Source organism: Mastomys coucha, unplaced genomic scaffold (genome assembly GCF_008632895.1).
Source record: "Mastomys coucha isolate ucsf_1 unplaced genomic scaffold, UCSF_Mcou_1 pScaffold9, whole genome shotgun sequence".
Taxonomy (NCBI): Eukaryota; Metazoa; Chordata; class Mammalia; order Rodentia; family Muridae; genus Mastomys; species Mastomys coucha.
In genome coordinates this window covers 51552711-51574369 of record NW_022196915.1, presented here as the reverse complement: position 1 = coordinate 51574369, position 21659 = coordinate 51552711, and the positions used below count along the sequence as shown (strand labels likewise).

The following is a 21659-nucleotide window of genomic DNA, read 5'->3' as shown; positions in this document are numbered from 1 at the left end:
AGGGGAGAACTGCCTCTTCAACGGTGTCCTCTGACTTTCACATGCATGCTATTGTATGTACCTCACATACACATGAAGTAAATAAACATGTAATTTTTTCTTTAAAGCTAGGCCTAGTAACATGCCTATAATCCCAGCATTAAGAAGGTGAGGCCATTGTGTCAAGAATTCAGAATTATCCTTGGTTAAACTCAAGATCAGCATGAACTGTGTGATGTCAGGCCATAAACAAACAATAAACGCTTAAGGGGACAATATATACTTACTGGGATGTCCTAGGAAGTCAGGAAGCCCTTCCTGTGAGATGGTAGCAAACCTAAGGCTGAGCCATAGCCGTATGACTGTCTCCAGCCCAGATGTGTGGACAGTGGCCTGCTTTTGAACATTTCACTTTAAAGTGCCTATGCATCCAAAGAAACATTGCTATAGACTTGTCACTATTGTTTATGAGAAATTCTTAGAAACCGCCATTTTTTAATTATGTATTTTAAAGACATGGAGTTTGCTATGTTATCTTGGCTTGCCCGGTATTCACTGTGTAGCTCAGCATGTCCTCAACCCAGATCTTCCCTCCTCAGCTTTCTAAATGATGTGACTTTATAGTGCTACTGTGGTATTTTGTAAAGAAATTTTTAGATTTAATGTTTTGAGTTTGAGTCCTTTTAAAAACTAAAATATACTATTTTCTTAAAGGTATTTGTTTTCTTTTGAAAGTTTTTTTTTTTTTTTTTAAACAGAAAGGTTGCCTTTTGCACCTAATTTCTCCCACTACTTAGATGATTTTTGAAGGCTCTTACACTAGTTTGCCATGATTTTTCCAGGAGATACCCTGTCTTTGAAATATTAAGACTAATGTCTCGCTAGGCAGTGGTGGTGCACACCTTTAATCCCAGCACTTTGGGAGGCAGAGGCAGGGGGTTTTCTGAGTTCGAGGCCAGCCTGGTCTACAGAGTGAGTTCCAGGACAGCCAAGGCTACACAGAGAAACCCTTCTCAGGAAAAAAAAAAAAGACTAATGTCTCTTAGATTGTTGATCTCTGTATTCAGGCTCTGGTTTGGCCTTGTCATTGGGCAAATGGCTCACATGAGTTCTAAAGCCAGTTCTGTTTGGTCCTGGCATGCACACTCTAGGCCAAACCTCCTTTTAAAGAGTTTTTATTTTTAGCTGCAATTGATGTGACACTTACCAAGTGCTAGATGCTATGCTAACTGCTTTATATAATTGAGAAACAGGCGTGAAGTCCCACAGTTACAGATAAGAAAACCAAGGCAAGGACCTGTCCTCTCGTTCACTGCAGTCAGGGTTCTTAAGCATAGGCAGGTCAGTGCGGAGAGAATGCACGTAGAGGGCCAAGAATATAATTAGAGCTATGTAGGGCCTGGGTTCAGAATAAGCTTCATGTGGTTAATTGCCTGCTTTCTAGAGCAAGGTTTCTCCGAGTAATTTATCCAGTTCCAAACCCAGGAAAAGCTTGAACCCCAATTTTGAGTCTCGGCTCTGCTTAACTCTCACCAGCATTCAGTGCCTGTTTATGGAGCTAGGCTACTCAAGACTAAATATGTTAACCACATTTTTAATAGCCCTCAGTATATAACAGGAACTTGTAGAAAGAATAAATTTAAAAGTATTATCCCACCTGTATCTTTAATTTTTTTCAAACCTTACTTTTACTGATGGGTCTTAAATGTTTTATCCTCCCTTGTAACCCACCGTCCACCAGAGGTAGTGGGAAAGAAAGGATATAAGGGAAGCGGACCTGTTTAGAAAGGTTCTTTGGAGCAACTTCCCGTCTGTGTTGTCTGGAGATTGGCAGTTGAGTTTACAGGGCAGCAGTCAGCGGCAGCTGGATCCACTCACAAACACTTCACAGGAACACCAGCAACCCAGTTTGGTAGAGTTGGGTTACCAGCAGTGGTGACATGACCTACCAGAGAGAGAGCCAGCCCTCAGCCTCGGCTTGAGTCAGCAGCAAGGACCCCGAGGGATGCCAGGAGAAGTTCTCTGCTGTGCCTCTCTCAGGGAATCGAAGATTAGTGAAGACGTGAGACCCACAAGCATCTTACAGCTAGCTCTATAAGCAAACCTAGGCTCTCTCATTCTTTATACCCTCCAAACATCACATGTCCTCACATGGTTCAGCATGTGTGTTGCCTCAGCACATGTGTCCAATCAGCCTGAATCGAAGAGTCCTGAAAAATGGAGCTCAACTATGCAATGTATGGTGGACCAATACATGGGTATTATTAGCAAAGAATCGTTCATCCTGTGTCCTTTTAAGTGTTTGCTTTAGCAGAATGTTCTCTCTTGTGTCTGCTTCAGTGAAATGTTCCTTCATGAGTCTGCCTTAGTCTTTCACCTGTGTCCACTTGAGGAAAACACTCCTACTCTTCCACGTGTTTGCCCCAGCAAAACACCATCTAACACAATTGCCTCTCCAAAGAACTCTTAAGTTTCCACTTCACCCACCTATCCCGATTTTTAATGGGGGTTTCACTGTTACCAGGCTGGGTTTGTGCTCCAATGCAAAGGCTCTGGACATGTGCTCTCCTTCCTGCATTAAGGTAATTTTCTGTGTTAGAGAATTATATTCCTGAGGTATGGATTTCAAAGGAGGGTATGGTATTAAAGCTCTTCCTTCTGTCTTTTTTTTTTTTTCTTGTCTTTCCCAGAATAGATAAATACTAGTTTCTTTAGAGGTATTTTATATATTTATAAGCAAATAAGTACATGTGTAATTCTTTTCTCTTTTTGTGCCAATTGGTGACATACAATACACACACACACATACACATACACACACATATATACATATATAGTGTTAGCTGTCTTTGCTTTTAACTTGGAAATTATCCTGTGTTAGCAAAAAATATTATCACATTTATTAAGCAGAAACTGTATTATAACATCTTGTAGGATAGCCTAATTTCAACCAGCTATTAACGTTTACTACTTAGATGATTTTGCCTACCTTTTCAGTACAGTAGGTGCTAAGTAAACACTTATTTGATTCATTGACTATAATGTCCATGTATCACACAAGATAAGGTTTCTACTTAGACACACACAGAGGGGAGTAAGTCATCTGGTCCTTAATGCATTCTAGATAAATGCTGATCCACAGAGCTATGACAGCTCCAGTCTATAATTGATTTACTTGATTCTTTAAAATACAACTCTTGTCTTAGTAACATTTTTTTCTTTTAAGTCCTCCAGTTTTAACCATCTAATTTATCTTTCAGGAGTTTATCCTACAGAAATACTTTCTTATATTTTGAAGGGTGATGCTATAATAATGTTTATTGTATGTGATATGGTAGCATAAGCTGTGAATAACCTGTGTCCATCAGATGGAAGCTATTAGGTAAATTATGACTCATTTGCATTATGTGTTACCGTCGAATCAGAAACAAATAAGGCAACTGTTTTACGCAGAGTAAGAGAGTTAGCTGGAGGGTATGGATACAAAAATGACTTAATTCTTTTCTTTTTTAATTTATATGACATGCATGAGTTCTGTGTTTTAGAAAATGAAGCCCAGACCCAATTTTTAAAATAAACACACCATTACAAGTTTAAAAAGAATATGTCCTAGCAAGAGTCAGTCTAAATCACAGCTTGTTTATGTACTGCCTGGTATTAGAATCACTGTGGTTATTTGTATATGCTCGGCCCAGGGAGTGGCACTATTAGAAAGTGTGGCCCTATTGGAATAAATTTGTCACTGTGGGTGTGGGCTTTAAGACCCTCATCCTAGCTGCCTGAAAGTATTCTGCTAATAGCCTTCAGATGAAAATGTAGAATTCTCAGCTCCTCCTGCACCATGTCTGCCTAGATGCTGCCATGTTCCCACCTTGATGATAATGGACTGAATCCTGAACCTATAAGTCAGCCCCGATTAAATGTTGTCCTTTATGATTCTTGCCTTGGTCATGGTGTCTGTTCAAAGCAGTAAAACTCTAACTAAGACAATCATAATAAGATTTGTGGGACTTTGGGTAATCGATACTGGCTTGGTCAGATGCTCTGTTGCTGGTTTTCTTATATATTGTTGTAGACTAGTATAGAATGTAACTTTAGTTGACTTTCATTTATTGAGTGAATATGTGGTTGGATTCAGTTTTCTGGTATTTTGGTGAGAATTTTTACATATGCATTCATATGGGATATCCAGCCATAGTCCTCTTTGCTCTCAGAACCTTCATCTGGTCTGGTTGTGAGCAGCACTGCTTTCGTGGATTGAGTTGGGAATAGTTGGTAATTTAGTTTTTTTCCCTACAATGTTGTTCACGTTACCTTGATTACAGATTTGGTTGCCATACCACTGTTCACAGAATTTCCTTATGCCCCTTTTTATGTCTGCAGAGAAGCGCCCCAGCCTCACCACTGCTTTAATACTGAGTTCCTTTGCTTTTAGTTCGCATATGTAGCTGAAGAGGCACTCTCGACTGTAAGCGCCTGCCAAAGCACTGCCTCCATCTCTCCATTGTGAAAGTTTATGACATATTTTTCTTTCTAACATCTCAGACTTATTTTATAATTTCTTCCTTGGCTCGTTGGTTAGGAAAGCATTGTTTAATTTCTATGTGATGCTGGGTTTCCCAGGGTTTTTTTCCTTCTGTTTTCTTTTTCTCATTTAACTCAGGATCTTCTGTGTTTTAGGCATGCACTCCACCACTGCTGCTTCTAGATGCCGCTGATCCCATTGCAGCTGGAGAAATAAGCTGTTAATTTCTTCCAGAAATAGTGTCACCTTTTCTGGAGACTGTTCCATGTACACTTCCCTGCAGTTTGAGGACTGAGGGACGTGTCATCCTCTAAAATTGGAGTAAATGTCACCTTGGTAAACATTTGAAAGTGACATGTTTTCTGCATGTGCTGGATAGAATGTTTGCTAGGCTTTGTTTCCTGTGCACGTATTGTTTCCTTATGGCTCTCTAACTATTTTATTTCTGGAAAGTAGGGTGTTTGTGCTCAACACAGAGTCTTGCTATGTATATGTAGCTCAGGCTTTTTGTAGTATCAAGGTTTTTTATTACAGTTTATTTTGTCTAGTGGTGTCTGCTGTCTCCATGATCTGCCTTTTCTAATTTTGCTTTCAACATAGTTGTCTGAATATGTTTCTTATAAACAGCATATAGTTGAATATATACTGTTCCTTTTTTCTTCTCTCATATAATACTTCTCAACTTCAGCTTCCCCTCCCATCATTATTCCCATTTCCCTGGACCTTCCTTTTCCCCCAAATCCACCCCCACACCTATCTCTCCCTAGAAAAGAGCAAGCCTCTGAGGGACATAACTGAGCACAGCATAACAAGATATAATAAGACCAGGCACAAACCTAGGTGGGCAAGGCAACCCAGTAGGAGAAGAAGGGTTCTAAGATCAGGCAAAATAGTCAGAGATGTCCCCCACTCTCATTGTCAGGAGTCCCCCCTCTAAAACACCAAGCCAACAACCATAACATAGATGGAGAAGACTTAGCTCAGACCCATGCAGGTTCTACAACTGCTGATTCTGTCTCTATGAGTACTGCTTAGTTCATTCTGTGGGGTTATCCTCTCCCTGTGCTCTTGAAATTGTGCTCCCTTCTGGCTCTCACAATTTCTCTGCCCATTCTTCTACAGATTTCCCTTAACTCTAAGAGGAGGGACCTAATGGAGACCTCCAACCTGGACTCTCTCTTTACCTAATATCTAGCTGTGTTTCTCTGTGTCACCTAATATCTCTGTGGTCCTCCCTCCAGCTGATGATGACTGGACTAGGCACCAGTCTATGAGTATAGCAAAACATCACTGGAGATCATTTCATAGACAACCCCACACCCCCATTGCATTTGGTTGTATTATAGGTCTCTGGGTTATTCAGCTTCTGGTTACTGGTTATCTAGGCAATGTCAGGCTTGGGCTCCCTCTTGTGGCATGGGCCTCAAATAGACCAGTCATTGGTTGGTCACTCCTACATGTTCTTCTCCATCACTGCCCTAGCACATTTTGTGGGCAGGACAGATTGTAGGTGGAAGGTTTGGTGGCTAGATTGGTGTCCTAGACCCACCACTGGTAGCCTTGCCTGCTTACAGAAGATGTTCAGGCTCTATATATCCTCCATTAGTAGGAGTCCTTCTCAGGACCCACCCTTGTAGATTGCAGAGAGTTTCTATTGCACTAGGTTTCTACATCACCCTGTAAATGCCTTCCTTTTCCAGTTGTCTCTCCCTCTACCCTCACATCTGATCCCTCCTGTTCTCACTCTGACTTGCCCCTAGTCCACCTGCAAAATCAATTGTATTTCCTCTTCCCAGGAGACCCATGTTTCCCTCCTCAAGCTCTCCCTGTTACTTAGCCTCCCTGGGTCTGTAGATTGTAGCATGATTATCAATTACTTACCAGCTAATAATCAGCTTATAAGTAAGTACACACCATGTTTGTCTTTCTGGCTCTGAGTTACCTTACTCAGGATGATTCCAACCATTTGCCTGTACATTTCATGTTGTCATTTTTTTTTTAACTGATGAGTAATATTTTTATATTTTCTTTATTCATTCAGTTTAGGGACATCTGCACTGTTTCCAATTTCTGGCTATTATGAATAAACCCACTGTGAACATAGTTGAGCAAGTGTCCTTGTGGTATGATGGAGCATTCTTTGGGTAAATGCCCAAAAGTGGCATAGCTGGTCTTGAAATTGTTTGATTCCCATTTTCATTGGCACACTGATTTCCATAGTGATTTTACAAATTTGCATTTCACCAGCAAGGATGTTCCCCTTGCTCCACATCCTCACCAGCGTGATCTATCACTTGTGTTATTGAACAAGTGTAAGATGGAATCTTTTTTTTTTTTTTTTTTTTTTTTTTTTTTTTGGATTTTCAAGACAGGGTTTCTATGTATAGCCTTGGCTGTCCTGGAACTCACTCTGTAGACCAGGCTGGCCTCAAACTCAAATCCGTCTTCCTCTGCCTCCCAAGTGCTGGCTGGGATTAAAGGAGTGTGCCACCACAGCCTGGCACCAGAGTTCTTTTTTTGGTTAATTTTGTTTTGTTCTTCAGACAGGGTTTCTCTGTGTAGCCCTGACTGTCCTGGAACTCACTGCGTAGCAGGCCAGGCTGGCTTCAAACTCAGAGATCCTCCTGTTTGTGCCTCCAAAGTGCTAGGATTAAAGATGTGTACCAAAGCTGAATTATTTATAATTTTGGATATTAGCCTTCTATCAGATGTGGAGTTGGTGAAAACCTTTTTGTTTTGTTTTGTTTTTGTTTGTTTTGAAAGTACCTTTTTTAAAAAATTAAATATTTTCTTTATTTACACTTCAAATGTTACCCCTTTTCCTGGTGTCCTCTCCAGAAAAAAACCCTATTCTCCCCCTACCCCCCCCCCACCAACCCATCCTCTCCTGTTTCCTGGCCCTGGCATTCCCCTTAGAAGGACCAAGGGCCTCTCCTCCCATTGATGACTGACTAGACCATCCTCTGCTACATATGCAGCTGGAGCCAGGCGTCCTACCATGTGTGCTCTTTGGTTGGTGGTTTAGTCCCTGGGAACTCTGGGGGTACTGGTTAGTTCATATTGTTGTTCATCCTAAGAGGCTGCAAACCCCTTCAGCTCCTTGGGTTCTTTCTCTAGCACCTTTATTGGGGACCCTGTGCTCAGTCCAATGGATGGCTGTGAGCCTCTACATCTGTATTAGTCGGGCACTGACAGAGCATCCAGAAGACAGCTATATCAGGCCAGGCACTTGCTGGCATCCACAATAGTGTCTAGATTTGGTGATTGTATATGGGAAGGATTCCCAGGTGGGGCAGTATCTGGATTGTCTTTCCTTCAGTCTCTGCTCCACACTTTGTCTCTGAAACTCCTTCCATGGGTATTTTGTTCCCCCTTTTAAGAAGGATTAAAATATCCACACTTTGGTCTTCTTTCTACTTGAGTTTCTTGTGGTTTGTGGATTGTATCTTGGATATTCCAAGCTTCCGGACTAATATCCACTTATCAGTGAGTACATTCTGTGGGCTGCCATTTTGTCCTATTGATGGTGTCCTTTGTCTTACAGAAGCTTTTCAGTTTCATCAGGTCCCATTTATTAATTGTTGCTCTTCATGCTTATGTTACTGGTATTCTGTTTAAGAAGTTGTCTCCTGTGCCAGTGTGTTCAAAGCTATTATTCCCCACTTTTCTCTTGTATCAGGCTCAATATATCTGGTGTTATATTGAGATCTTTGATCCACTTGGACTTGAATTTTGAGCAGGGTTATAAATATGGTTCTATTTGCATTCTTCTACAGTCAACATCCAGTTATACCAGCACTGTTTGTTGAAGATGTTTTCTTTTTTCCATTTTGCTTTTCTGGCTCCTTTATCAAAAATCAGGTGTCCATAGGTATGGGTTTATGTCTGGGTCTTGTTTTTGCTTCCATTGATCAACGTGTCTGCTTTTATGCCAGTACTATTTGGTTTCTATTATTATAAATCTGTAATAACGGCTTGAAATCAGGGATGGTGATATAACCAGAAGTTCTTTTATTATTTTAATCCTTGGCTTTTTGTTTTTTCATATGAAGATGAGGATTGTCCTTTCAAAGTCTCTATAGAGGTGTGTTGGAATTTTGATGGGTATGTGTTTAATCTGTTGATTACTTTTAGTAGGATGGCCATTTTTACTATGTTAATTCTACTAATCTATGAGCATGGGAGATTTTTCCATCTTCTGCTATCTTCTTCAATTTCTTTCTTCAAAGGCTTGAAGGTTTTATCATACAGGTCTTTCACTTGATTCGTTAGGGGTGACCCCAAGGTATTTTATATTACTTGTTAGCTATTGTGAAGGGTGTTATTTCCTTGATTTCTTTCTCAGTCCATATAGGAAGGCTACTGATTTGTTTGCCTGTTTATTTAATCTTGTATTCAGCCACTTTACTGAAGGTGTTTATTAGTTGTAGGAGTTCCCTGGTAGAATTATTTGGGTCTTTTATTACATACTATCATATCATCTGCAAATAACAATACTTGGATTTCTTCCTTTCTGGTTTATATTCCCTGACCCCCTTTGATTGTTTTTTGCTCTCGCTGGAACTTCAAGTACTATATTGAACAGGTGTGGAGAGGGTAGTCAGACTTGTCCCCATTTTAGCTTCTTTCCATTTCATTTGATATTGTCTATGTGCTTGATGTAATTCCCTTTATTATATTTAGGCATTGTACTGGCTGGTTTTGTGTGCCAACTTGACACAGGCTGGAGTTATCACAGAGAAGGGAGCTTCAGGTGAGGAAATGCCTCCATGAGACCCAGCTGTGGGACATTTTCTCAATTAGTGATCAAGGGGGTAGGGCTGCTTGTGGGTGATGCCATCTCTGGGGTCTATAAGAGAACAAGCTGAGCAAGCCAGTAAGGAACATTCCTCCATGGCCTCTACATCAGCCCCTGCTTCCTGACCTGCTTGAATTCTAGTCCTGACTTTTTTTGGTGATCAACAGCAATGTGGAAGTAAGCTGAATAAACCCTTTCCTCCCCAACTTGCTTCTTGGTCATGATGTTTGTGCAGGAATAGAAACCCTGACTAAGACAGGCGTGTGTACCTTGTATCCCTTATCTCACCCAGACTTTTATCCTGAAGGGGTATTGGATTTTGTCAAAGGTTTTTTTCAACATCTCATGAGATGGTCATGTGTTTTTGTTTTTTCTTGCAGTTTGTTTATATAGTAAGTTACAATGACTGATTTTTCTTATATTGAACCATCTCTGATTCTCTGGGATAAAATCTAATTGGTCATGGTAGATAATCTTTTTGCTGTGTTCTTAGATTCAGTTTGAGAGTACTTTATTGAGGTTTGTTGTTGTTGTTGTTGCTGTTTTGTGGTTCTTGTTTGCATCTATGTTCATAAGGGAAATTGGTCTGTAATTCTCTTTCTTAGTTGAATCTTTATGTGGTTTGGGCATCAGGGTCACTATGGCCTCATGAATGAATTTGGCATTGTTTCTTCCATTTCTACTGTGAAATAGTTTAAGGAGTATTGTCCCTATTTTGAAAGTCTGTAGGATTCTGTGCTAAAACTGTCCTACACTGGGCTTTTTTTGATTGAGAGTCTTCTAATTACTGCTTCTATTTCCTTAGGGTTATATGTCTTAAGTTGCTTATATGACCTTAACTTTAGCAAGTGGTATCTATCAAGAGAATTATCCTGTGGGTTTTTGTTTTGTTTTGTTTTGTTTTTAGATTTTTCAATTTTGTAGAGTATAGGTTTTTAAAGTATGACCTTGTAATTCCTTGGATTTCCTTGGTGTCTGTTGATATATTCTACTTATTGTTTCTGATTTTGTTAATTTGGATATTCTCTTCATGTCTTTTAATTAGTTTGGATACTGAACAGTTTGTCTATCTTGTTGATTTTCACACACATACCCGCAAAACCAAACCAACTCATTGACTCTTTGTATTGCTCTCTGTTTCTATTGTATTGATTTCAAGCCCTCAATTTGATAATTTCCTGCTGCCTACTCCTCTTGTGTTTGTTTGTTTGTTTTTTGGTTTTTCAAGACATGGTTTCTCTACATAGCCTTCGCTGTTCTGGAACTCACTCTGTAGACCAGGCTAGCTTTGAACTCAGAAATCCACCTGCCTCAGCCTCCCAAGTGCTGGGATTAAAGGCATGTGCCACCATTGCCCAGCTGTTTGTTTTTGTTGTAGAGCTGTCCAGAGTGCTGTTAGATTGTCAGTATGAGATTTCTCTAATTTCTTTATGAAGGCACTTTGTGCTATGAACTTTCTTCTTAGCACCACTTTCTTTGTGTCCCATAAGTTTGGGTATGCTGTGTATTCATTTTCATTGAATTCTAGAAAGTCTTTAAGTTGTTTTTTATTTTTTTTATTTCTGTCTTGACTGAGTTTTCATTTGTAAGGTCCAAAAATCAATAAAGGAAGGCCCTAGACTCAGATAGTATGCAAATCAAAGAGTGTTTATTCTGTAGAAACATCTAGCATGCAAGGGTCACCATCATTCAGAATGGCAACCCAGATAGAGACATTCCAGTCCTTTCTAAAACAGGACTGCTTAATTGCTTCCGAGATAACAGCAGACTTCTAAAACTTAGGGCACATTCCAAGAGGTTACAGAAACCATTAACCGAAGGTCATAAAGAAGATATACACCACAGAATCCCAGGTGCAAAAACAGGAGATAAGATATTGGCTGGGTTTATTTAAACAAAACTTCAAAGATGGCTTAGTTACAGTCTTAAACTTTCCATGACCCTGCAAGCTAGAAACAAATGGTGAAAGTTAAGATAATTACTCCTAGTATTTGCAAGTAGGCATTCTCTGATAATTCTAGTATATGCAAGTAGGTTATAACCTCTCATTCAGTTTATGATTGAATTTATATGCAGACTCGAAGTGAGCTTTTTACCATGTGAACACCTGCTCTGAGAGTCCTACAAGTACTGAGAACAAAGGGCAGAGATAGTCCCCCTCTCCTTTTCTCCCTGTATAGTCCCAAAATTCCTGCAGGCTGCTTTCTCTAGCCTCTCACTGTGTCACTTTGAGGTGCTAACCAGAAGCTGCAGCTTCCAGCCTTAAAGTGACTCAGTTAGATGGATTAGCTGAGAGAGCAAGTACCTAACTTAGAATATGGCTTGTGACCTAATATCTGGGTGGAGATAAATGGAATATGAAAAATGAACTTCTCACATTCAGTAGAGAGTTGTTCAGTTTCCATGAGTTTGTAAGTTTTTGTAGTTTCTGAAGAAGTTGTTGTTGTTGTTGTTGAAATCCAGCTTTGTTCTATGGTATAGTCTAATATGTGCAGGGGGTATTTAGTTTTTCTGTATTGTTGAGGCTTGCTTTATGGCCCAGGTCTGCTTTTATGTGCTACTTGTTCCTTTTTCCTTTCAGCTTTTAGTATTTTTTTCTTTGTTCAGTATGTTTAGTGTTTTGATTTTTATATCAAAACACTTTCTTTTCAAGTCCCCTTACCATATAAAAGGGGACTTCCTTCTTTAGGTTAGAAAATTTTTCCACTATGATTTTGTTAAAAATATTTTCCAAACCTTTGAGCTGGGATTCTTCTCCTTTATCTGTTCCTATTTTTCTTAGATTTGGTCTTTTCATGGTGTCCCAGATTTCCTGGATGTTTTGTGTCAGGAATTTTTAGACTTAATATTTTTATTGTCCACTATATCTATTTTGTCTATTGTATCTGCAGTGCCTAAGATCTGTGCCTTCACCTCTTTCGGTGAAGCTTGCCTCTATAGTCCCTGTTCACTTATCTAGATTTTTCACAACACAATTCCCTCAATTTGTGTTTTCTTTATTCTATTTCCATTTTCAGGAACAGTTTTGTTTCCTTCAACTGTTCTCCCCACCCTCCTTGGCCTTCTTTAAGGGATTTATTCATTTCTTCCAACTTTTTGTTTCTCTTTTCCTGGATTTTTTTTTTTTTAAGGAATTTATTTATTTCCCTTTGAGGACTTCTATCTTCCTCATAAACTTGGTTTTAAAATCCTTTTCTTGTGTTTCAGCTGTGTTGGAATATTCAGAGCTTGCTACAGTAGGATACCTGGGCTGTGGTAGGAGATACTGCCTGGGCTGTTGCTAATTGTGCTGTGTACACTGGCCTCTATGCATCTGGGTTTTCGGTGATTATAGGTCCAGGTGAACACGCCTTGTACGTAATCTTTCTTTTCCCTTTTACTTCTTATCTTTGATTTTTTGTTTGTTTGTTTGTTTTTCAAGACGGGGTTTCTCTGTATTGCCCTGGCTGTCCTGGAACTCACTCTGCAGACCAGGCTGGCCTTGAACTCAGAAATCTGCCTGCCTCTGCCTCCCAAGTGCTGGGATTAAAGGTGTGTGCTACCACTGCCCGGCTTATCTTTGATTTTAAAGCATTTTTATTACAGTTTTGTTTATTCTGTGTGTGTGGGTGGAGGCGTATGTAGGCTGTGGAGATCAGAGGGTAACTTCTGGGAACCGGTCTCTCCATCCACCATGTTGGTTGAACTCAGGCTGTCCTACTTGGCTGTACCTCTATGTGCTGAGACATCTCACCAGTCCTGTTTTAGGGGAAGGGGATACTGATTTATGGTGCTTATAGGTGTGAAATTTTGGGTTAACATACATGAAGATCACTGGGCACCTTAAAATGTTAAGATTTTTCATCAAAATTCCTGTGATTTTAGCCATTATTTTCTCAAACTTGTCTTTATTGACTTAGGTGTGTCCTGAGAGTCTCCCCTGTATTTGGCATGTATGGTGTCCCTTCCTGTCTTCTGTTCCCCATGAGTCATCTCAGCTGACCTATGCAATGCAGTGATGAATGCTTCTGCGACTTCTACTTGCTATGGAACCCTGCCAGTAAACTTTTCATTTCATTTATACTTTTATACTCTAAAATTTCTGTCTAGCTCTTCCATATAATTGTCTCAGTTGATAGTTTTTGTAGGTAAGCCATTCTTCTCATCCTTTTCTGTGGTCATTTTGACTGTTCCTATGTCAAATAAGTACACTATCCTAGTGTCTGTAAGGACACTTCTTTCTGTGGTTGTATTGTGTTTGCTATGTTGTGTTGTTTGGATTTTGATTAATTGCAGGCAGTGTCTCACTCTGTACCCTGAGCTGGCTTTGAACTCTTGGTACTCTTTCTCCCTTAGCCTCCTGAGGATTAGGGCCTGAGTCACCATGACCAGCTTCAGGGTCACTTTCTATTGACTCTTCTTTTTAAAGACATATTTATTTCTAGTGTGTGTGTATGGGGGAGGTGATGATGTTGATGTGCACCCTCATGGAGGCCTGTTGTTGGATCCCTGGATCTGGAATTCCAGATGATTGTGAGCTGCTGTGTAGGTGCTGCATGCTGAGCCCTTGGTAGTTTACACAGCCTTGAAAAGGGTGCCTTTGAGCATGTTTGTCAGTGTCTTTGTGGAAGTTGTCTTGCTTTCTTTCGTTTCACAGAGGCATGCCATTGGTACAGATTCTTGCTGTATACCCTTTCTACTCACTTTACTGCAGCTGAACAGATCCTGAAGGGACAGTGACCCCAATTTATCTCTGGAACATTGTCTTCCAAATATGAAACTGGGATACAGACCCTCAAGTGGATAAGGCCTGGCTAACACAGCACCAGTCCACTTGTCTACTATTAAGAGTTCTGTGGTGAGATAGTGCTAACAAGAGTTAAACTGAAAATGCAAAATTTATGTATTAACTGAAATCAGAACTAAGAAGGTGCAGGGAGAGAGCTATATTTTGAGTCACACACATACACATTTTCAAAACTTATTGTTTGCCCTTTGTAGAATATACCTCAGTTTACAACAAACATACAGGGCTTCAAAGTCAGAAAACTGGGGAATGAGAAAATCTTGAATCCATTTAAACCTATCCCTGAGTAAGTTATGGTAGAAACTCTGGGTCAGGACAGAATGAAAGTGCTGACTAAAGATCAGAAGTTAATGTGAAGATTACAGTAAAGACAGAGGTTCCAGAGTTAATGTGTGTGGCTTAGTCATCTGTTGCTGCATAAAATTTTATCCCAGAATTTATTAGCATCTTGAAAGATAAGCCTCTAGTATTCCAGACAATATACGTCAGAAATGCAGAAACAGCTTAGCTAGGTTGTTTAAGCTTTAGCTTAAAAATTGAATCTAAGCTGGGCAGTGGTGGTGCACACCTTTCATCCCAGCACTTGGGAGGCAAGAGGCAGGTGAATTTCTCAGTTTGAGGCCAGCCTGGTCTGCAGAGTGAGTTCTAAGATAGCCAGGGTGATACAGAGAAACCAAAAGAAAAAAAATTGAATCTAACACCCTCTTCCAGCCTCCATGGACAGCAGGCACACACACATGTGGGTGTACATCATTCATACACACAATAGAAATTTTAAAAGGCTTTAAAAGCAGGAGTCAATAAAAAGTCACCATGAAGCTGGTCATGATGACTCAGCCCTAATCCCAGCACTCAGGAGGCTGAGTGAGAAAGAATAACAACAGTTTAAAACCAGCTCAGGCTACAGAGTGAGACACTGCCTGCAGTCAATCAAACAACACAAGATAATAAGACGAAATACAACAGCAGAAAGAAGTGTCCTTACAAGACATAGCTAGAGGTCTCTTGAGGTTGTTGTTCCCCTGGGTTAAGTGAGGAATTAGATGTATAGTGTGCAAAGTGGAGAAAAGTCAGTCCCTTACTGTGTGTTGAAACAAAAATGTATGCTCTTTAAAAGTTTATGTCTTACATGTATTGGGAAGATCTTATGCATCCATACCAAACAAACAAGAATGATTCTAAGGTAATAAATAAGAAAATGGTGGAAGAGAAGTATTTTCTTATGTGTGTTCGACATATTTGAATTTTTATAGAGAATGAGAGTATTTAGCTTAAAAATTGAATCATTAAGCCGTGCAGTGGTGGCGCATGCCTTTAATTCCAGCACTTGGGAGTCAGAGGTAGGCGGATTTCTGAGTTCAAGGTCAGCCAGAGCTACACAGAAAACCCTGTCTCAAAACAAACAAACAAACAAAAATTGAATCATTAGCTCTGTGGTGACACACACTTATAATGTGGCACTCCAAAGCACTAAGGTAGGAAGCGTAAGTGTGGGAGTCAAGCCTGAGACACATATTGATTTCCAGGCCAGCCAGGGCTATCTAGTGAGACTCTGGCTCAAATATAACAAAACATATCTAAACATATCTCTGATTGAGGTAGAAAATTGCTGAAAAATGTGTAATGCTCAATTTAAGAGGAACATTCATAAGGATTTTATAGTTTGTGGTTTTGAGATGGCCTGTTCGTGTCATCACTTGTTATAGTGGTTCAGGTAAAAGAGACTGATTTCCAGAACGGAGGAGTGATGACTAGAAGAAAGAGCTTTGGTAAAAATGTAAGCTTTAGGGGAGACTGAGTAAGAGGTTAAGCCGAGCTATCTTCTATAGGTAGATAAGCAGATGAGGGAGGGGGATAACGGATTAGGCTTACTGTGTTGGCCTACGAGAAATTCTCATTAAAGCTGCCTAGCCAGTGGTTTCCAAGAACAGGCTGTGCCCTGAGAATCTCTTGCATTTACATGACATTTTAAATCATTGTTGATAATTATGATGATCTAAGAAAGAGGCTTAAATATGGAGTCCCAGTGGCCACTAATGAGTGGAAAGCTGACATAGCACCTGGAGCCAAAATGATGCTCTGGAGGAGCTGTGTCCCTCATTCCAAGGATGGTGACATGTGAAGAGCCAGTAAGTTGTGGCAGGAAACAAAACAAAACATGGAGAGTGAGCCAGAGTCTCATATTTAGATTTAGAAGGCTGGGTTCTAGTTGAAGCCCTCTAGTGGAGGAAGCCTGGTGTCTAAACTCCAGAGAGGAGCCAGTAAAGCTGAAGTTCACAAGCATTATAATTGGAAGGGGCTAAAGACTGCTTCCAACCCCTTTGATACAAGGGGCTTACTTTCTCACTGGAAAGAAATTAAGCAGGGCTTAGTTTTAGGCGTTATATGTAAATTATATGTAAATTTGTCCTGACTTCCACTACAAGAGGTAGAAAAGAAGAGGTTTTTGAAGAGCTGAAACTTTTCCTGAGATTTTCTTCCACAGCAGGGAGGAGACTGTCTGGAATTTTCTCCCAAGTGAAGTAGCAGAGCTGACAGTGCAGAGAAGCTGCTGGGACCTGAATGTCAAGTCCCACAGAGCTCCAGAGCAGTCAGGATTGTGGGTCAAGGACCCTAGAGAAAATCACTTCCGAGTGTGACATTTGCTGTTTGTCTGTTTTGCAATGCCTCTTCTGGAAAATGGCTTGGTTAACTGGTTCGTTTTCTGCATTTATGGTCCAAATCCGAGGTGAGTCAGGAAGACGGCCTGTATCACTCGCTCTTCCCTTTGTTTGATTACATTCATAATTACACAGAGAAGAAAAGTGTGTGATGACATGCTTACCTCAGAGTAAAACTGCAGACAAAAGGCAGAAGTGGACTTCTCTTTATAAGTCTTCATTTACTTTAATTGCACTGTTTGTAAAAGAATGAACAGAAACTAAAATATTCAGTGTCAAAAGCCAGACATTAAAACATTTATAGAAAGATTGAGAAAGTTTTAGTGGTAGAAATACAGGCAAAATTTACAATTTTAGATTTATAGTACGTATCTCCAAGTTTTTGATATATAGATATAAATGTAATACAGGGCATTTAAAATTATATACTCATAAAAGTATATACTTTATATATCAAGGGCATCTTTCCATATTAATATATGTATATAGTCTTTGAATTTTAAAAATTTATGGGTATCTTTTTAAATTTTAAATATGTATGGTAGGTGACAACTCAGTGACTTTTATGAAGTATAGTTATCCACATTACCACCTTCCATATCAGTAAAGAACATCACTGGCCACCACATGAACCTCATCCTCAACCTTTTCTTCCCTGCATGGGTACAGTCTGCTGATTTGCATCCCTATATATAGTGGAGTGTTTGGCTTTTGAAAAGCAGCATTGTTTCTGCCCATGTGGGTGCATATACTACTAGTTTATCCTCTTCCTGTCGCTGTGGCAGTCTGCAGCAGAAGACACAGATATCATAATATATGTATTCTGCATTTGATGGCCATTTAGGTTTTGGAACTGGGGAATTCTCTGGGTGATGCCCATTTATGAAGCTTCTTGTGCATGTCTTTTGAGTATGTTTGTACTCCTGTGGTCTGTATACCTAAAGTTCAGTGTTTATGGATTCTGTCCATTTGTTTCTGAAAATAGCCCTGCTATGTGTGAATTTCATGTTCTTGCTAGTTCTAAGTATTAATGGGTTATTGTTGTTATATTAATTTTGGAAGTTTTGTAACTTTTAAAAAATATTAAATTTAGCCAAGCCGTGGTGACTCGCACTCTGGAAGCAGAGGCAGGTGGAACTCTGAGTTCAAGGCCAGGCTGATCTACATCATAAGTTATAAGAAATCCAGGGCTACACAGAGAAACCTTTTCTCAAAAAGTAGACAAACAATATAACAAAATGAACAAAAAGTTTAAACATGCCAGTTTATAAAAACGCATTGTACGTGGGTCCTCTTGATAGGCTTTTGCTACCTGCTACACAGCACGGGCCGCTCATAGCTGATGGACACTGTGTATGCTAATGTGAGCATGATTTAATATTAGAGAAAGCTAACAGATCTCAAACATACTTTTTCTTTTTTCTTTTTTTTTAAACATTTATTTATTTTATATATGTGAGTACACTGTCACTGTCTTCAGATGCACCAGAAGAGAGCATCAGATCCCATTACATATGGTTGTGAGCTACCATGTGGTTGCTGGGAACTGAACTCAGGACCTCTAGAAGAACAGTCAGTGCTCTTAACCGCTGAGCCATCCCTCCAGCCCATACCTTTTCTTAATATTTTTTTTTTAAACTTCCCTGGTTTTTTTACCTATGTGGTAACAGCAGGAAAATCCAAATAGATTTTGATTTCATGGTGCTGAATGATCATTTCTTCATTCTTATTTTAGAGTAGTATTAAAAGGATACCATGATGGCAAAACTAGATTCTGGTTACAATATTGCCAGCTGATTTATTATTCAGAATAATCGTTCTTGTCTAACAAGCGCGTGCGTGTTACAGTACTGGCTGTCAGCACCTGTATCACATAAACCATCTACCACTGGGGAACGTCTCTGGGAATTACTTGGGACCATTTTCAAAATGAGAATCACACCCTTTGGAAAAAGAAAGGCATTGAACTAGTGAGATGGCTCAGTGGGTAAAGGCAGCTAACAGCAAGCCTGACAGCCAGTGACCAGTTCCTGAAACCCAGGTTGTCCTCTGACCCTGTGCACTGGATACACACACACGTTAAGAAGAACAGTAAAAGTGTTTAGTCAGGGAACTTTCTGTCATAGTCTTTCTTTTAGCTCCTCCTGCCATGTTTTCTCTTGTCATCTTCTAATAAGAGTTGCTAAGTGTCTGAAACCCTGAGGCCTTGCATTTAGTTAACAAGTGTCATGGTAGCTCTGCCTTCTGTTGAGCTGTTTGTACGGTGGTGTTTGGTGGTGTCCAGTTGCCACAATGGGTGTCTTAATCCTTTGGAGCAGTGGTTCTCAACCTTTCTAATGCTGCAACCTCTTAAATACAGTTTCTCATACTGTGGTGACCCCCAACCATAAAATTGTTTTGTTGCTACTTCATAACTGTAACTTTGCTTCTGTTTGAATCATAATGTAAATATCTGATCTGCAGGATATCTGACATGTGACTTCCAAAGGGACAGGATTTCTTTGTGTAGCCCTGGCTGTCCCAGAACTCTCTCTGTAGATTAGGCAGGTTTCAAACTCAACAAATCTACCTGCTTCTGCCTCCTAAGCACTGGGATTAAAGGTATGCACCACTCCCTGGCATGCTTTGGAAGCTTTAAGATGTAAACTCTTTATCGTAGTCAAATGATATTTTGGAAATGCTTTATTTTTTTCTTCTGGACTCTCTGCTTTTGCCAGTTGTATATTGGGATTTTAAGACTGTAATGACCAGGATGAGCACTTGATTCTTCAAAGTGTTGAAATATTCTTTTGACTTTCATATGTGCAAATCATCCACGTCTCTAAGTAATTGTTGACAAGAAACGGTTAACCATAGCACAGAACTACTACTGTGTAGTTTGTTCTGTTTCAAAGGGAAAGTCGGCTCTGTTATGGGGCTTTCTTCAGAGGTCACATTGTAACCCACGTCTGCCAACTCTTGCTTCTCTTTACTAATGGAGATGGGTCTAAAATGTTTAAATAAATTAGCACATAGCCAGAAACCATACTGAAGACAGTGTTTTCAGTGACCCTTTCTTTCCTAGCCCCTACATCCTTTTATTAGTGCCATTAATGAGAAATAAAACTTGCTGACTAGATTTTTCCCTCTCGAAGTATCTGTTAAGGCGTCTCGTGTTCTTAAAGCAGCTGTAGACTGTTGATCTGACAAATAATGTTATTTGGGGTCTTCTCATTATCTAATGTTGATGGATTCAGCTTGCAGATTCATTTTAGAAGGCACCTATAACACCTTTGTTGATAGAATGTTTGATTGCTCATAGGTCAGTTTTGCATATGTCAGTATGGTCAGGCTAGTGTCAAGGCTAGTGTTTCTCAAGTTACAGCTTCTCACACAGTCCTGTAAGTAAGCTCCAAGTAACTAAAACCAGCAAACCCTCATTAACTTGTCTGTGACTTCAGTGCCCCACCAAGAGCTGTTTTTCTATCTCTGTAGGGATCAGTCAGAGTCGAATCTCTCACTGGCTGCTGCAGCAGGGATCAGATCTGAGTGAGCAGAAGAAAAGAGCATTCTACCGATGGTATCAGCTTGAGAAGACAAACCCTGGTAAGTATCCTTTTCATTTATTGTGCCGAAAGGAAAAACCACAATGATGTCAGTGAACCCATGTGCTAATTTGTTCAGAAAACTTGCTTCATGCAAGTAGGCAAGTGGAAAGCCCAAGCCCTGGATGTCATTACGTTGAGGCTTCTGTTTTTAACGGGTTCACTTCTTCTTCCCAGCTGCCTTTTGGCTTCCAGGTTAGGTGATTTTCCTAGGGGCAGTTTGGAAGAATGGTCATGACATCAGTGGCTGGCCCCTTTTTCTTCAACTGTAGGTACACAAATAAAATTGTACTTTTTTTTTTTTTACATTTTTTTTAGAAAAACATTATGTTAATTGTATGTATTTAATATTTTAATTGAGTTCATATTGTACTGTTCCAATGATCTCTTCTAATGCTTTGTAATTTTAATGCTTCTGAATTGAGTAATAAATATATTTCAGAATTTTAAGGTGATGCCATTCACACAGTTCCCAGGAGCAGCACTGGATTGGAAAATAGGATGAAGTCTTTAGAGAAAAGATCATGAATCTTGGTGTCTAGAGTTGCCAAGAATAGGCAACATTTATTCCAAGATACTTATAGCAAGTGATAGATCAAGAAAAATACGACGTCATGAGAATGTCTGTCTCGGGCTGCACAGTGCACAGGTTATGATGTAGTGATCCTTGTTAGTATAACATTTACGTTGAGATGCTTCTGCAGCGCCACTGCACAAGGCCTACAGACACACCGTGTGAGGTGTTGTATGCAGCAGCATTGACTCCGAGCTGCAAATACACAGTACAGCATTCTAGTGCCTTTGTGCAGGACCAGGAATAGGGGGTATTGTTGGTTTGTTTCTTTTCTCAACCCAAAAGGCCCTAGTAAGACAAAACAAAATAGTAACAATCTGTATAAAAAAATTTCTAGACTCTATTTTCCCCTATCTTCTCTGAAGTGTTACAGATACACAGACATTTAAAAAGGCGAATAAGGTATATGATACAATAGTGAACATTATTGCTGCTCACTAATATTTTTTAAGATTTATTTGTGTGTACTGTCCTAATAATGAGGGTAGCTTCCTATATAACCACAATCTCCATTATTATAGCAAAGAAAATGAATACCTCCACCACTATCAAGGCCTTTATTTCATTTCTCTGTTATAAAAATGTCTTATATAGCTCCATATCTGTCTCTTCCCTCTCAACCCACTCTCTCCCTTTCTGGTTCTTTAATAAGTAGTGTCTGTTTTAGATTAGCAAATTAGAATGTTTCCCCAAATTCTTAAATTGCCCAAATTTTTTTTTCTTTTTCCTTTTCTTTTTCTTTTTTTTTTTTTT

General features: G+C 39.7%; 1 protein-coding gene across 14 annotated transcripts in view; it reads left to right on the top strand.

Annotated features, from left to right (window-relative positions):
* The window catches only part of Hmbox1 (homeobox containing 1), a 138504-nt gene that overhangs the window by 66698 nt on the left and 50147 nt on the right, over positions 1–21659 (top strand). For all 14 annotated transcript variants that reach the window (XM_031362730.1, XM_031362721.1, XM_031362718.1 and 11 more), the window contains exon 5: positions 20223–20333. In XM_031362730.1, the coding sequence (XP_031218590.1) occupies positions 20223–20333 (111 nt within the window). The remainder of the gene's footprint in view (positions 1–20222; positions 20334–21659) is intronic.